Genomic DNA, 17,317 nt, shown 5'->3' with positions numbered 1-17,317 from the left:
GAAGTAATAAGTGGCATGAATAGAAAATACTAAAGTACTTCAAATTTGTATATAGTAATTGTATAGTATAGTACTTGAGTAAATGTACTTAGTTACATTGCACCACTAGTTCCTCTCCATATGATCAGCAATGCATGAGCACTGATCCTGAGCCGTGTATGAAACCAAAACTAAAACCAGATCAGAAGCTGTGGGGCAGAAAAAACATGAAAATAAAAAGACAAAACAGGGGACAGGAACGTGAGCGGACGAGGACGAGCTGACCGAGGAGAGTTCAGAGCACAAGCTGCTTCTCCTGTTGCTCCGGCCGAGAGATGAACACATTGAGGACAGACACAGACGGAGAGAAAAATGGGAAGGCAGGGAAACAGAGGAGGCTATTTCAAGATCTTTGGATGACGCCTTTTACGACCTAAAAAGTGAATTCAGAATAGCTAACCGACAAAACTGTTGACGTCCACGGGGTCAAAACAAGCAAGTAAACAAGTCCTTTGAGAGCAGTGACAGGTCACAGTGAGTCTTCGGTCATTAAAGCCACATCACAAGACCACTCACATATGCTTTGAGGTTAATGAAATCATGTTTTTTTTTTCCACTCCTCGTTTTCTTGCATCTTCCATGGAAAGGGAGGGGGTGACCCAGAAGATTCCTATTAATGCAACACCATCCCAGGTCTTTCCATATTCATAACTTAAAGTGCTGATTTAGAAAATGCTGGAGAAGGAGAGACGCTTAGGGAGGAAGAGACAGTAAATGAAAATAAACTAGAATTAGTTGTATGCCTCCACCAACCAGTCAAGTTGCAGTTAACATCCATGTCTGTCTAGACTCATATAATATATGTAATGAAGACTTTAAAGCAATTTGATAAAAAGGTATTAAACGCATACTATGTAACTTTTCCTGCTTCGGTCCCCCTACAGGTTGTCTCATTGGAACTACAGCGGCCATCACTTCATCATTTTCTCCTATTAGACATTTGTGAAATACATTTTGCGTGGTCACAGTGACCTTTGACGCCAAAAACGAATCAGTTTATCCTTGAGTCCAAGTGGACATTTGTGCCAAATGTAAAGAAATTTCTTTTAAGGGGTACTGAGATATCGTCTTCACAAAAATGAGACAGACGTACGGACGACCTAGCCTCTGGCCATGGCACGGAGCTTAATAAAAGGCAAGAGGAGAGGATTAGCTGTTTTGCCCACGAGTTAATGAAGTGCCATTTTATAAAATGTAAGGTGTTAGCAGGTCTCCACGAATCACATTGGATTGGAGGATTTCACGTATACACACCTGAGGGCAGGATGACTCATTTCATTCATATTTTAATGTTTTACAGGAAGAGAAAAGAGGCATTTTGAGATATATATATTTATATTTATATTTGTACTTCAGAGCGGGGCATTTGTGAAATGCACTGTCCATCTGACCCCCAGAACAGACAATCATACCACCAGGGTAAGTAACCACCAGATACAAACTTGTCTTTGTGTTGTAAATATAAACCTTTACATGCATTTTTCATTTCAGTGTGTGTTTTAAGATGGCACAAACTAACTAATTTTTGGTGAAGCATAACAGCTAATGCAGAAACTTCTATTCTATCCAGAAAAAAAAAAAGTCTCTGGCCGTGATCAATAAGATAATAAAATCCCCCAAATTGCCTTTTAAGTAAAGAATCCTCCTCAATCTTTTAAGGCCGGGGCAGATCATACCCTAAATCCTGCCTTTAGCCCACTTATACTCTCCCCAGCTGTCCCAGCAGATGGTCTACGAGTCCAACCCCCTCCAAAACACACACATGCACACACACGCACAGTAAACAGACATACCGACACACACGCCTCATTCATGCCGACAGCTCAGACCCAGGTGACAGGAAGATGAAGCAGGAGAGATGAGAGGATGAGGGTACATACAGGAAGGAGGAGAGGGAAAGACTGAGCTCCGCCGAGAGAACAAGAGACAGATGTGACATGACAGAAAACCAGACAGCTTATCTTCGCTCGTCCTCGCTAACAACACAGAGAGGCTTTGAAGTCAGACTTTACCTTGTGCCTCTAACTCTGCCTTAGCTGACCCAGTTTTGTACAACTCACTGTGCCACCAAACACTCCCAGACTCCCACTCTTGTGTTTGATTTCCAGAGATAAGAAAAAAACACAATCGCTCCATTGACAGTTTCCTCCCCTGACAAATCTCCAAACCTCATGAACTAAAAATGACGTGCGCATGACTCTTAAAGTCTGGGATCTCATTTCCTGACAGAAGGAAGCACAAGAGGAGTGTGTTTGTGTGTTGTCATCCTCCTCTTCCCTCCCTCCTCTTCACCCTTGCACATGCTCACATACTTAACAGCTCACCCCTGACTTTGTCTCATGAGCAGAGGTTGCGACCCCCTCCATTCACTGCAGATGGTGGCACAAAGACAGGCGGAGAGCTGAAACTGATTCCCGATGGTTGACTTTTCTCTACGACGTTCACCGTACCCCGACCAGAGCCATGCAGCTGCTGCAAGGACGCCGGTGATGAAGATTCCCCCCCCCCACACACCAAAAGTCTAAGACTCGTAAAAACCACAAAAGCCTCACCAGGAATCTGGGATCAGCTAGCTGAACATACACACAGAAAGACTCATAAAAGTGGGAACACACACCCTCATGCGGCTGCCGTCTGTCAGGCCTCTGAGCTGCAAAAACAAAATAAATGACTGAACATAATAAGTACCATTACACTGATGTGAGTGAGCTGACAGCTCATTTCATGAGACCAGAAATCACATAAAAACATAAACTGGCTCTTGACTATGAATAAGTCTCAACTGATTGCTTCTTAACAGGGTTTCTTTAAAACATCACCTCTTAGTATAACGCAATACAAGTCAACAGAACCATAAACACAGAAATTATAGCCTCAAAAATGATCGTAAAGTTGTTAGCTCTCTAAAATAGCTCTCTAAAACAACTGAACATTATGACATTTATGAATTTATGATTAATTGCAGGACTGCTGTATTAGACTGCATTCATTCTAGCTAGGTGTACCTAATAAACTGGCAACTGAGTGTATGTCGCCACTATGGCTGCAACTGCAATCGATTTTTGCCATTTCCTGGCATTTTATAGACAAAACAACTTTTCGGAAAAATAATCAGCAGATGAATCGTTAATGAAAAGAACTGTGTTTCTAAAGCTTATTGCAGATAGTAATGTGTGCATTATGGCAGTATAGGTACATGTGTGTGGGTATATGAAGGGCATAAAACTATGAATGGTTGTGTGTAATTAAGTATGTATAAGTTATCTTTAATCATGTGTTTAAAAATACATGATGCGTATGTATGCTATATTAATTTTTTTATGGACACTTGAGCTAAAAAAGACCCAAATAAACAAAATGAGACGCTAGTTTGTTATTATGTGATTTAAAGGTGCCCTGCCACGCGTATGTCATTACTTTGTGGTAATGTCTGACCATGGACTCTGTAACATCTTTTGTGGAAAAAATGCCTTGGTTACCTTTTTCAAGCCATTCCAGCGTGGTATAGAAAGCCTGCAGGAGGACTCAGCTCGATTTGTGCCAGTTCTCATTAATATTCAACGAGCTAAGCTGCTTGACTCTGATTGGCTAACAGCTAGCCAATGAGAGCCTGGCTATCAGCATCCTTTACCCAGCGCAACTGGGCGAGCTCATCAATAGTAATGAGCTCAGGCAACACCACATCAGACTGACCAGCTTTTGTAATTGGCCTGATTTCTCCGCTTATTTCTTTTCAGTGGCTAGAGCTGACAGATGAGGTAGCAGTTCATTTTCACATTCACGACAACACATATGGACCTAACGTATCTCAAAAAATGCAAGTAAAAAAGGTTTTGCGTGGCATGGCACCTTTAAGTATGTAATTCGTTATCATACTTAATGGCTTCAGAAACACCAAGTAATTGGACTTTTTTCAAGAATGGACCTTCAAGAAACTCCTTTTTGAAGAATAAAACCCCAAAATAATGAGTCAAAACTATAAAGTGATTGAAGTCTTTGGTGGACTATGGCATAAATACAATGAATTTCCACCAGACGAGCTCCACAGTGTGTTTGTTTGTATCTCTATGTCACTCGTTGTGGTCCTGGCAGGATTTGGAGGATTAATACTTTGGGAGACCAATCACTGCAGACTGGGTGCACTCTCAGCGGGCCGTACTTACAACAACAAGCACACACGCATGCTCACACACACACACACACACACACACACACACACACACACACACACACACACACACACAAAACAGTCTGCTGTGTGTGAAATTTTGTGCCATTCAAATGAAGTCTGGCAGAGATGAATGTGAGTGGATGTGAATCAGGTTTATAAACAGTGATAACAAATCAGGTTCGGAGTGATAAATGTCAGCGTAACCGATTCATTTCACAGCAGTTATTTAGAGCGGACACCGACAACTATGACAGTGATAAATGCCAAGAGTATGATTTGCATAATTGTTATGCTTTGGTTCTGATGAAAACCTGTCTCGTCTTATAAACAAACAAATGATCAGTAGGAGCAAAAAAAGTTTTGTAAGTTTAAGAAAATGTGTTTAATAGACAAATGTAGTATAGTAGAGATAGTTTTAAGTTTTGTCTTACTTTTTGACATCAAATACATTGTGTTTTGTTAAAAGGGTAGCTGCTTCAACCGGCACCTTTTCAGTAGAAAATATTCATGCCAGTTTTTAAAAAACTGGCTGCCCAGTGCAGTGCCCACACATTTTCATGTCAGTTCATGTCACACCCAAAACAACCAAAACATGTCTCAAAAGCGTATAATTCCTTCCACCAGCAAATTAAAGTTGTCAAACATTTTACTAATGACACAATGACTGATAAAAACTAACAACAGGTGGCAATAAAGTGCATGCACAACTGTAATATGTCCATAGAACTATTGTACTGTACATTTATGTTACAGTTTAAATGTGTTTCAAGTTTAAATGTGTTTGTGACAAATAAAATTGATACCACTTTAATTCTCCTGTTAGGACTGGAAGAATTGGTGTTTGTAATTGAGCTCGAGTGAGAAATAGAATGAATGAAACTGGACTGCACACAAAAATGTGCGCAGTTTGGGGTTCACTATCTTGCTCAAGGTCACTTCGACAAGAGACCCTGCAGCTAACAGACGACCCGCTCTGTCAATCATTTCGACAGTTGTTTTCTATGAATGCTTTTTGATGTCAAATTGTTGAGAAATATAATCCGTGGTCTGGTCCAGGTTGAGCTTTTAGGGAAACTGAACTTGGAATTTAGCGATAGTATTCAGCTTTAGCGTTGGTCCTAGTCACAACATCACAGGTGGGGAGTAGTAACTGTGTCACCTCAGAGAAATGTCTTTATAATCACAATCATAAGTGTGAGATTTCCCTGAAACTATCGAAGCCTCTCAGGCTTTCAAAGATAGCAGTGCAAACAGAGAAGGAAGCCACAGGATAAAGTTAGTGATGCTCGCCTAGTGAGGAAACAAAACTGTGTCTGGTTGTGTGAACTGACCGTGTGAAGTGGTCCACCAACGTTCCCACCAGCTCCCCCACTCGGTCCTGGTTGGTGCACAGCTCCCCTCGCTGCAAACACAGCAGGACATCATCCTGGGAGGCCGTGTGTAGCGCCACCATCTGGTCAACCTCGCTGGTCACACTCAGTCCCGTGAACTGTGGAGAGAAACAAAAGCACAAAGTCAGACTCCGACACAGCGCCAACTCTGACTAATGGCCACAGTAAAGGATGTGTGTGTATTCAGGGAGTCACTGGTAAACATCCCCCAGTCTTCATGCAGGTGATACTAACGTACAGTAAGTTTAAGGGAGTATTGTGGCTTCTTATATCTCTACCATCTTTATTCATCTACAGCAAAAAAGGGTCAGTGTTACTTCCATAAGCATCACTTAGACTATTACACGAAAGAAAGAAGCACTACTGAGTAACAGTGTGTTACTGATAGTTATTTACATAAAATATTGCAGTTTATTAAAGTGGTAATCCATGAGGCTTTGTTTTGTATTTGTTGAGTGTTTTCATCTCAGCACTGAAGATCGGCTTCATCAAACATTCTTGGTAACAGTTTAAATGTTTTGAGTTTAAATGTAATGTTTATTTCATTTTGTCTCCGTTATATGGCGGTTCTTACTGCTCATGTTTACTACCTAGTTGCTCTCCTTTTCATCAAAAAACAAACTTGCTTCTAATCACTTCTGTACAACAGCAGTGGAACATAACTAATTTAATGAACTGTCCTTTATTTAAGCACAACTTTGAGTTACTTAAATGCCTCCCATTTTCTGTTACTGTTAGTCTTGTCATACTTCTACTCAACTACATTCCAGAGGGAAATATTGTACTTCTTACTTTACTGCATTTATTTGATAATTGTAGTTTCTTTGCTGATTAGGATTATGTTAACATATGAAACCTTGTTACACCTCAAACTACCCTAACAGCATATAATGCAATACTTATACTATACTTAATACTTCTGTTCTTTTACTTAATATTGAATGCAGGACTTAAATGCAGGCTTAAATATTGCATTGCTACTTTTAGTTTAGTAAGAGACCTGAATACTTCTTCTAACCCTGCTGTGGACAAGACCTGACTAAAGGCTGAATGACAGATATTCAGCTTCACACACTGGAGCGCTGGAAATTAATTTGGATAACAATGTCAGCGATTATCACATCAATGTACAATACCTGTGAATCTAATACAGTGCAGTATATCCTGGATCAAAAATCACGCCATGAATGAAGCCAGCGGATTATTACTGCTCAGAGTACGCAGGGGGAGAGAAAATCTGCCTGCGGTGTACGTGTAGTGGAGGTGCAGTGAGGGGAAAGTCATGAGGTGTGATCCAGTTAGAATATGATGTAATGTATAATGTACAGATTTACTGTGACTGGTGGGGGAAGAATTCAATTCAATTTTATTTATAGTATCAAATCATAACAAGAGTTATCTCAAGACACTTTACAGACAGAGTAGGTCTAGACCACTCTCTATAATTTACAAAGACCCAACAATTTCAAGTAGTATTCAGAAGTTATTTTACTGGAGTAAAAGTAGCAATACTACTAAAAAGACTGTTACAAGTAAAAGTCATGCATTCAAGATCTTCCTTAAGTAAAAGTACAAGTTAGTTAGTTAGTTAGTGATGCATTAATGTTTTCATCACTTTAATGTTGCAGCTGGTAAAGGCAGAGCTATTTTTAATTACTTCATATACTTCTGGTTAGATTAACCTATAACAATACATCATAATTTATTAGTTGATTTAAATGTTGTATTAACAATCTGAATATGCAGAGTAACTAAAGCTGTTAAATAATTGTAGTGGAGTAAAAAGTACAATATCTGGCTACAAAATGTAGTGGAGTAGAAGTATAAAAGTAGCATGAAAAAAGAAATGCCCAAGTAAAGTACGTCAACATTGTATCTAAAGACAGTACTTGATCAAACGTACTTAGTTACATTGCACCACTGACTGAAGGAATTAGAGCGAGAGAAGTTGTGGGAGAGAAACACAGAACAGTATGCGTTAGAGATATACAGGACAGAGAAAGTGAGGTTGGTCACAGATGTTAGAAAGGGAATGGAAGATGGAGCGGATTAAGCCTCTTAAAGCCCCCGGCACACACTGGTACAACCTGTGCCTCCATTGTTCAGCCATTTATTGTAAAAATGTGATCAACAGACATATTTCTCTATTCAAAGTATTATTTCTTAATAAAATAAATGAGAACGACCTCATGGAAAAGGTGTGTGGAATTTTCTTATCTTCCTATCATTATGACATTTCCATGTGATATAAGGCTGTATTTATCAATGTAATCAATACAAAAGAGCTGCAATTAATGATTGTTTTCATTATTGATTGATTTTTTTATTTTTTATTAATTGTTAGCTTACGTTACAAAATGTCAGAAAACAGCAAAAGCAATTACAGTTTCTTAGAGTGCAAGGTGACGTCTGTAAGTTGCTTAATATAGAACCACTGCACTCTCCAGGATAATGTAAGAAACATAATACGTTTCTGTTATGGACGCCAGTCTTAATTATTTCAACTATCTTTCTGAGAAATCATGTTTAATCCTTCTCATTGACCCAGAATCGGAAAGTAAATCAATTTAACCTGCAAATTGTACTTTTTACAAAGATGTTATGTAAAAAGGACAGAGTCAGTGACTTTGTTTGTGATGAGTATTAGTTTACACAAACAAGTCCATTCAATTCAGGAAAAACACTGGAAACTGTCACAGTTACGCACAACACTGTTGTTGTTGTCACATTGGTCCATCAGTTTGTGACCTGGGTGACATTTCAGCCTTCATTGCTAAAGGTCAAGGGTCTGGTGACACAATGTGAGGACAGAGCTGCGTTGCTTCTTCTCTATTCTCTGTTTCTGACCTGGATAAGACTCATCCTTCACCCTGAGCAGCAGAGCTTAATGGCATCAGCTATCTTTAGCTGCTCCGCTGCTGCATAATGATGGTTTTTAACCCTCTGGCATGTTTTGAACTCCCTCTCTCTGTCTCACTCTCTAAAACCACTGGTGGACGTCCAGCTGTGCCGATTCATTATGTAATATGTAGGGGTTGTTGGTCTTCACACAAACCTTCAAATGAAAAATAAAATGTACATACAGTAGAGAACAGATCTGTACCACCTGATCACTGTTTCACTTAAAACTGCCAATGATAGATTCTGACACCAAAAGAGTTTTGAATATGATAACAAACAACAGTGAAATGTCATCAAGTAGACACTGACTCATTTATATTTCATGGTGTGCAGTACCAGTGGTAAATCCAGAAAAAAAAATTCCCCCACCATAAGGTATTTGCCGAACAAATACCATTTGAATTACACTTAAATTTATAGTTAACATTATACTGGGGTTAATCAGCTCTATCCTGCAATACACAAAATGCTGTTTCTTTAATTCTATATTTGTGTGAATCATCAGCTCATTTAGCCAAAACATTATTATTATTTTTTGCATATTTTTATAGCTAGACACATTTAAAGATCGGTTACAGACAAAACAGACAGAGTTTTATAGCCAACTTACAGGGTTAGCATCAGGTAATTATATAATGCTAGCTAGCTGTAGCTGAGAAAATCTGTTCCCAACTGTAATTTCATCCAACAAAGTCTGCCACAGTTATTGTAAGCTGCAAATGTCCCATGCAAAAAACAGAAAGCTTACTAATGGGGCTTTTACAAATGCCCCCTAATTTTTACCGGCTACTGTTAAACTGTGTAGAATTTAGCGGCATCTAGCTGTGAGGATGAAGAATTCCTCACCTCTCCCTTTCCAAGTATGTAGGAGAACCTACGGTGGCCTTCAGGTAAGGTAAAGGCCCTCTCCATAGTGTTTGGTTTGTCTTTTGTCTGGGCTACTGTAGAAACATGGCAGTGCAACACTCTGTGGAAGAGGACCCGCTCCACATGTAGATATGAATGGCTCATTCTAAGCTAAAGAAAACACAATGAAACCTAAACCTTACACACTGCTTCTTTAAATCAAGTCCCTGCTTTCTATAGGTCCCTACCCAAAATCTTCCATCAAACCATGGAAGAAAATCATGATCTCAAAGCTATTTCAAGAAGGAACCTTGAAGCATCTGAATAAATAAAGCTGTCATCTACTCTCTCTTCACTTTTAGCCTCGTGTCCTTTAGAGCTGACAGCCCTGTGAGATCCCTGATCCAGTTTCTCAGATTGGGCTGTAAAATGAGCCAGGTTCGCCCCAGACAGCAAAAATATCTAAAGCTAAGCATATATGTCATAGCACGACCATGGCCTCACACACCAACCACAACACTGAACATAAACACCACATAAACCCACATTGACCTCTTTCCAATCGTGACTCTGCAAAACAGGTCATAAGCCTCTTTGAGTCAAAAGGTGTTCCTTCACTTATTGACAGATGGCAGTGACCCGAAGTCAAAAATGATGGAATATGTGTGTGTGAGAGTAGGAAGGAATAGAGGAAGTGCACAATTGAGAGGACAGAGTAAGAAGGACAGCTGGGATAAAGTACAAGGGTTCTGGCCCACATTCCTGGTAGCTGTGAGGAAGTGGAGCTGCTACTTAGTGCTGTACAGTGTGTCGGTGCCCTTGTATATGTTTGAGTTTAAAGTTCAAGGTTATTACTACCCCAAGCCCTCTCACTATCTTACAGGAACTAAATCTAGTCCCCGGTTCCTCTATTAAATGGCAGGTTTAGTTCCTGAGTTCCTCAAAAGGTTCTTGGTCCCCTGGGAAAGTTCATGCGGTGGAAAACTGATAGAGTTTGAAAGATGTCGTTGCATATCAGGCAGGAAAACAACCACAGAAAGACACTGATGGAAATGTAAGATGCAGTGTTTTTGGTGTTAACCTACATTACAGACCAAAAGTAAGGATATCTCAGCCTCTGGTGATTCCATTTTGACCATCCTTCATCTGTTTCTTGCAAGTGCCTCAAATTTATGGAAGTATTATTTTTTTATTAGTGTAATGAGTAAGTATAACACTGGCATTATTTTATCTTCATTTTACTTTTTCACTTTAATCAACAAAACCCTGAAGAAAGCAAAACAGCAATTGCTTATATATATATATATATATATATATATATATATATATATATTTTACTTTATCTCTCCATTCCACACAAATGTCACTGTTACCATTAGTCTTGTTAATACCTTGATGTAATTTGTCCCGTATGAATATGAATATTAGGGTTACCTGTATGTTATGTTGTGGGTATTAACTGCTGTCTTTTAGTCTCCACTGGCTGTAAAACAAATTCCACCCCACCGAGATAATAAAGTTGAATTAACCCTTAACGTCTGAACATTTTTTAACCACTAAAAACACAAGAAAGTGCCATACCAATGCATTTTATGTATCCTTTATATAGCCAGGAAGGTCCCATTGAGATAGAAGATCTCTTCTTCCAGGGCCTCCTGGGTTACCTATTCCTCCATTGCAATGAACATGAATGAACTCTGGAGACATCACTGAACATGCTCGGCGGATGAGGCTCCATGCTTACACTGCTTTGCTTGTTGAAGTATTATTGTTGAGAGGAATGAACCACACTGGCCGTGCTCAAAATATTAAACAAATTCAAGTATGTTAATGACTGTGGAGTGCTATAGCTTTAGATTAAAGTGGCCATATTATGCTCATTTTCAGGTTCATAATTGTATTTTGAGGTTGTATCAGAATAGGCTTACATGGTTTAATTTTCAAAAAACACCATATTTTTGTTGTACTGCACATTGCTGCAGCTCCTCTTTTCACCCTGTGTCAGGTCTCTGTTTTAGTTACAGAGTGGGACCTCTCAACTTCTGTAACATCTTTGTTGTCAGTCGCACATCCGCAGTAGCTAGGTAAGGATTACATCAGCTAGCTAGCTGTTTCGCCAACTTCGGCCTGTAAAAGGCAGGATTAGCCGGGAGACTTCTTCTAAATGAGGGCGCACTTCCAACTTTGTGTGGAAGACCTGCAGAACAGGGACAAGTAGTTCTATACAATTTTTAGAATAGAATTTGTGTGTGTTGTTTGTGTGTGTAGCAGTGTTTTGCCATTGAGAACGAGCTAGCATGCTAGCGCTAGCATGCTAATGTTTAGCCCTCCAGGCCCCTCGTTTCAGCTAGTGACGTAGAAAGCCCTGCCGATTTTGAACAGCTCACCCGGAGACTGAAGGCAGGACACATTCAGAAACCCGTATCTCACTCAAAACAGCATGGATGTTTTTTTCAAAGTTTGTATGCGTGTGGAAGCACCAGAGACACAAAATAACACCCCAAATCCCAGAAAAAGTGATTTTTTCATAATAAGGGCACTTTAAGGTTGGATTGTGAATGTACGAGAGCGTGCATGCATCTCTCATGTGAGTACTTACAATGTCTAAGGGAAGCCTCTTCAAAACCTTGTACTGTTTATTTGGCTCTAATTTGTAGACACACTTGTCTGTGATGAGCAGTCCTCGGTCTGTGTTTTTGTTGAATCTATTCACCTGAGAGAGCAGAGAAGGGGAAGAGAGAAGAAGAAAAGGATAAAGCTCCACATTTGTACATCTTCTGTAGGATCTTTTGGGTTATCACATATCTCAATTCAAAAACAGGTTTTCCTTGTGGAGCAGCAAACGAGCAACACATAACACAATTGTGATAAATAGACAAAGGCTCTGGTGGGTTTGTCAGTATTGGAGGTTGTTTTATTTCACTTTATCAAAGCCTGCATATCTTCAAATATACTTTGGCTCAAGCTGCATCAAGAATTTAGGGGAAGCCCTCTCTCTACAATCCCTGATAGGGAAAATATGGCCATTATTATCCACAGGGAGATGTCATAACAGGCAAACTTTAAAAATAAAAAAAGGATATCTTAAAAGGTTAAGAACATTGCAGGAGTGAATTTATAGTTCAGTTCCTTTCATGATAAATCCTGTTATGATGTTTTATCACGTTTCTTTATAATCCTTCCTGAGAGGGTATTCACCCCTGGAACATAAAATCATGAAAGATGAGCCGAGAGAAAGTGCGAGTGGGCGGAACACAGCAAGTGAGAAAAACATCCCAAAGCTGAAAGGAAGCAACAAAAGAAAGAAACTCCTTGTACAAAACAGACATTTTCATTTCAGCGTGTTCTAATCCCACATACGGTACCTTTCTACAGAAGCCAGAGAAGAGGACCTGACTGTACATGTCTTTGTTCCTCAGGTCCTTGGAAACACGGATGAAGCTGGAGCTGGTCTGAGGGCAGTCTCGCACCTGCAGAAATTACAGACCTGTGTTATTACAGGAAGCCACTAGCTACAGTACGATGGTATAGGAATATGTATCTCATCGTTAAAACTCTGGGTGACCTCTCTCAGCCTTTTTTTAATCACTTTAATTCCATAAGCAGCAGATCAAAGCTCGTGGCCTCAGGGTGCTGAAACCAGACGCAGTGTTTGACGTGCCGTAGGAGAGGGAGCAGGGCAGCTGATACTGGAGCTAAACCGCCTGATGAGAAATACAGTCGGGGGCTGCTAATCTTAAAACCGTGTCACAGTCTCCTTCCTATAGAGTGGAGCTGTCATAATAATGTCCTTACGTTTATGGGACCATTTCTACTAAGAACTGTTTTGCAGTCACTAAGTGTGTATTCAGCGAAATTCCAATGAAAATGTTTACTGGAAATATATATATATAAGAAGTATTCATACTGAACAAACCAAAGCATGTGGTCAAAAGTATGCTGGCATCCCTTGTCAACAATGATATTTTAGTGTGCCTCTAATTTTGTGGCAAGAGTTTGGTAGAAGATTCTTTCCCGTTTCAACATGACACTGGCCCCTGTGAACAAAGCCAGCTCCATGAAGAAATGTTTTTCCCAGATTGATGTGGAAGAACTCGACTGGACTGCACAGAGCACCATCCAACAGCTTTGGACAAGCCAGGCCTAATCACCCAACATCAGTGGCTAACCTCAGCTGAATGGGATCAAATCTCTGCAGTCTTGTAGGAAGTGAGTGTTCACGGTTTTGGAACTAGGTGTTGCACCACATATGGATGTATCAAAATAATTGTATTCCACTTTCGAAGATGGCCTTATACATTTCTATGAAAGTTGCTGTTTGGGCACATACTTTGAAAAATGTTTGGGCCCATAGAGCATGCTCAGTAGACTCCTTCTCTGGACGAGCTGGGTGACCTTCTGTTAGCTCCCCACACATAAATAAAATAATTTAATCATACGGCTCTTCTAGACTTTCCAAGTCTTATGGGAATTTATCCAGGCTATAGGAAATAAGTCGCATATGATGGCAGTTCATGTTTTCTCACTTCCAGCCTTCTGATGAGCTCACACAGAAACAACATCCCTGCTTTGATTTCTACGCTTAAATTCGAAATAATAAAGTCATCTTGTGATCTTGTTAAGGGTTTCTGAGAATACATGACATACACTAATTTGTCTAACTTTCCTTTTTCCTCTTTTTCTCCTTCTTCCCCGCAGACAATTGATCTAAAACAACATCAGCCACATACAAGTCACGACTCAGGCTGACTGCTTGTGGGATTACAGGCACTTATCTATAGGTTCTTTGTGGCATTAACAACAATCTTGTGAAGCTAGAGCCCTGAAGGAGAGCAGCGAGTCACGGGCCGTCTGACAAATTAATGAGTGGAGTGACTCAGTCATGCTTACGCTTCCTGGAGGCGTCTCTCAAGCCTCTAGCCACCAAACAAGCTCAGATTAGCTGTTAAATGAGCCAACTGTGAGATTCATTAATGAAATGCTGTGTTCACAAGCACCGTTCTCCTTTAGTCATGCTGTGAGGCTCGTCATCACATGCACCATATACAGTATATTCACAACAGCAGATGTGATCCAATACACTGCTGGTCATTCAAATCTTGTTTACTGTGAAAAATTTGACCAGATGGGTGAAATGAATCCAACGGATCTTCCCAGCTATTTAAAAAAAAAAAAAAGGAATAAACATTTTGTTGTGTGTGGAGTGTCACACTGATCTATAAATGAGGTCCTCTTGTGGCAAGGACTGCTTAAAAACGCTTCTAGTAACAGAAAATGAAGAGAAAACACAAACCTTCTGTTGATCAGACATTGAGTAAACACTGTTAAAAATAGAAGCGTATGCACAGCACAGTGTATTTTTCTATATTTTGCCCTAGCTTCAAAGCAAAACAAATTCCCCACAACAGTTAGAAATGAAACCCTGGATTGGTTACAAAAGTAAAAAGCCTCTTAACCTTAAAAATACTATCTAGTTAATGGTGTGTTTGTGTTTTGCACTTAAAAAGGGGCCACAGAAATAATAATAGGGCTGATAAAACAGAAAATTAGAAATGATTGATTTTGAAAAAGTAAAAAACTGACACCTTAAAGTACAAATAACAGCAAAAAACACATTGTGATGAGTGACAGCCTTTTGTCACTCATCATTTGCCGTTTGGAAAATATTTTAAACTCAAGATTTTTTCTGGAGATATCCCATGGCCTTGTTCATCAAACAGAACTTGTTCAGGTGGCATCAAATGACTTCAGTATGGAACTGCGGTCACGTGACAACATGTGGTCATATATCGAGGGGATCGTAACCCCTGTCTTAGGTCACGTGAAAATGCCTGATTAGATTCCATTCATTAAAGAAGGTCATGGGAGTGACCGGGTTGGCTCAGTGGGTAGAGCAAGCGCATATGTACTGAGAAGTTTATGCCTCAACGCAGAGGTCCAGGGTTCCAATCCGACCTGTGATGATTTCCTGCATGTCTTCCCTTTCTCACCTAACTGTCCTGTCAAAAATTAAAGGCGGAAAAGCCCAAAAAAAATTATCTTAAAAAAAAAAGGTCATAGGATACAATTGAAAGCACCAGATCTGTTTTATGCATTTGTTTGCCGTTTGCATTTGTTGTAGTTGTTTTATCTTGAATTTTAAAGCCTAACCTGAGTGCCCTATACATATTACAACTGTATTTCCCCTGTAAGATAAACTAAGTACATAAATAAGAGCTGAAACAAATAGCCAATCAACATAAAGTTAATCTGGAAGCAATAGTGTAAACATTTCACTGGTTCCAGCTCCTATTATGTGACTAAACTATTTCTTAGTCTTTTATGATTAAAAAGATTTGGACAGTTTTGAGTATGTTAACTTGGGCTTTAGGAAATAGTGATGGGCATTTTAACTATAATCTGACATGTTATAGATCAAACTATTAATTGATAATGAAAAAGAATCATAGGTGCATAGAATGAATTGATAAATACATTAAAAAGGCTAGTAACTGAAACCTTGAATACTTTAACACAGATATGTCTTCCCAATGTCAAGAATGATGAATGAAGAATTTGTTTTATGTAAAGAAAATATCAAGAGTAATCAAGCACTTCATGGACTATTTAACCATGATTTGAGGTATATCATAGATACAACATAGAAATACATGTTGGAACTCAAAGAGTACCCTGACTCCATTTTGTTTGTGATTTGTTTATGTGTGATTCTTACATTAGCCAGGTAGTCCCTCTCCCAGGCTCTGCTGACTCCCCAGTCTTTCCTCTCTCCGCTCAGAGCAGTCAGAGCTGCCACTTTGGCCCGAACTTCCAGCATGTTAGACGGAGGGATGTTCTTCACGATCTGCCTCGCCCACCACCTGATAACAAGTGATGGGAACAAGACAGCATGTCACGTGGGTGGAATAATACATCAAAAAGGTGCAACAGAGAACAATACAGTAGGAGGAACAGCTTCAACATTAGTTTTGTGAGCAATAAAAATAACTTTTATCTGCAGTGCCAAAACCCATCCTTGTTGATCGCCCAGAGACTCATTCAACTTATTCTGCCAGGAAGAAAAATTATTTCACTTGTTTTTAGTGTAGTAGAGCTAGATTAGAAGATCGATACCATTCTGTGTTTTAAATATGAAACTACAGCCAGGAGTGGAAGAAGACTGGAAACAGCTAGCCTGGCTCTGTCCAAATATAACAAAATCTGCCTACCAGCACCTCTAGAGTTTACCAATTATCACATTATATCTTGTTTATTTAATCTGTACCGAAACCAAAGTATAACAACAGCGTGCTGTGCTTTTCGAAGGCCATTATATGCTGAACTATTTCCTGGCCGAGCACAGTAACTGCTTGGAGTCTCAAGACTTTGGACAGAGCCAGGCTAACTGTTTCCTCCCGTTTGCAGTGTTTACGCTAAGCTAACTGGCGGCTGACTGTAGTTTCCAATTTAAAAAAATGTATATACAAAATGTATAATTGACTATACGTATAACTTATTCAAAACTCATTTATGCTTACATTTAATACAAGTGGATTTATCTCACTTTGCTGACAGTTAAAAAAAAAAGTAAAATATGAATTTTAACATTTATCAAATATTGTACATTTATTTTAGATTGTTGTTTTTGTGCTGTATGAGTTTCATTTTGTGGGATCTGACCTGCGATGCAGCATGACTGTGTTCTTGTGAAACTTGGACAGAGCTGCAGGCGGGCTCGGCCACTCCACGCTCTTTCCATAGTCGGCCATGGTTCGCACATTAGCGAATCTACTCTCCACCTCCCAGAAGTGGGCCTTCACCTTGTAGCGCTTATAGCAGCCCATGATGGCGTAGATGGCCCTCATCCGCCGGCATCTCATACGAGCCAAAGCCCCACGCCACACCTGGGAGTTTTACCAAAAAGGGGACGTGTTAAAGAAAGAAAGCAAGAGTGGAGAAACGAGAGAGTCCCACTGAGCTAAAGACGAAC

General features: G+C 39.7%; 1 protein-coding gene across 2 annotated transcripts in view; it reads right to left on the bottom strand.

Moving 5' to 3' along the window:
• Positions 1-17,317, bottom strand: part of myo1g (myosin IG) — a 54,548-nt gene that overhangs the window by 9,426 nt on the left and 27,805 nt on the right. For both annotated transcript variants that reach the window (XM_078268589.1, XM_078268590.1), the window contains 5 exons: positions 17,008-17,231; positions 16,064-16,208; positions 12,714-12,818; positions 11,948-12,061; positions 5,542-5,699 (listed from right to left, as the gene is read on the bottom strand). In XM_078268589.1, the coding sequence (XP_078124715.1) occupies positions 5,542-5,699; positions 11,948-12,061; positions 12,714-12,818; positions 16,064-16,208; positions 17,008-17,231 (746 nt within the window). The remainder of the gene's footprint in view (positions 1-5,541; positions 5,700-11,947; positions 12,062-12,713; positions 12,819-16,063; positions 16,209-17,007; positions 17,232-17,317) is intronic.

The sequence above is a fragment of the Sander vitreus genome, chromosome 14, assembly GCF_031162955.1.
Source record: "Sander vitreus isolate 19-12246 chromosome 14, sanVit1, whole genome shotgun sequence".
NCBI classification, from domain to species: Eukaryota; Metazoa; Chordata; class Actinopteri; order Perciformes; family Percidae; genus Sander; species Sander vitreus.
The sequence above is the reverse complement of the archived record's forward strand: the minus strand, read 5'-3'. Positions and strand labels throughout refer to the sequence as shown.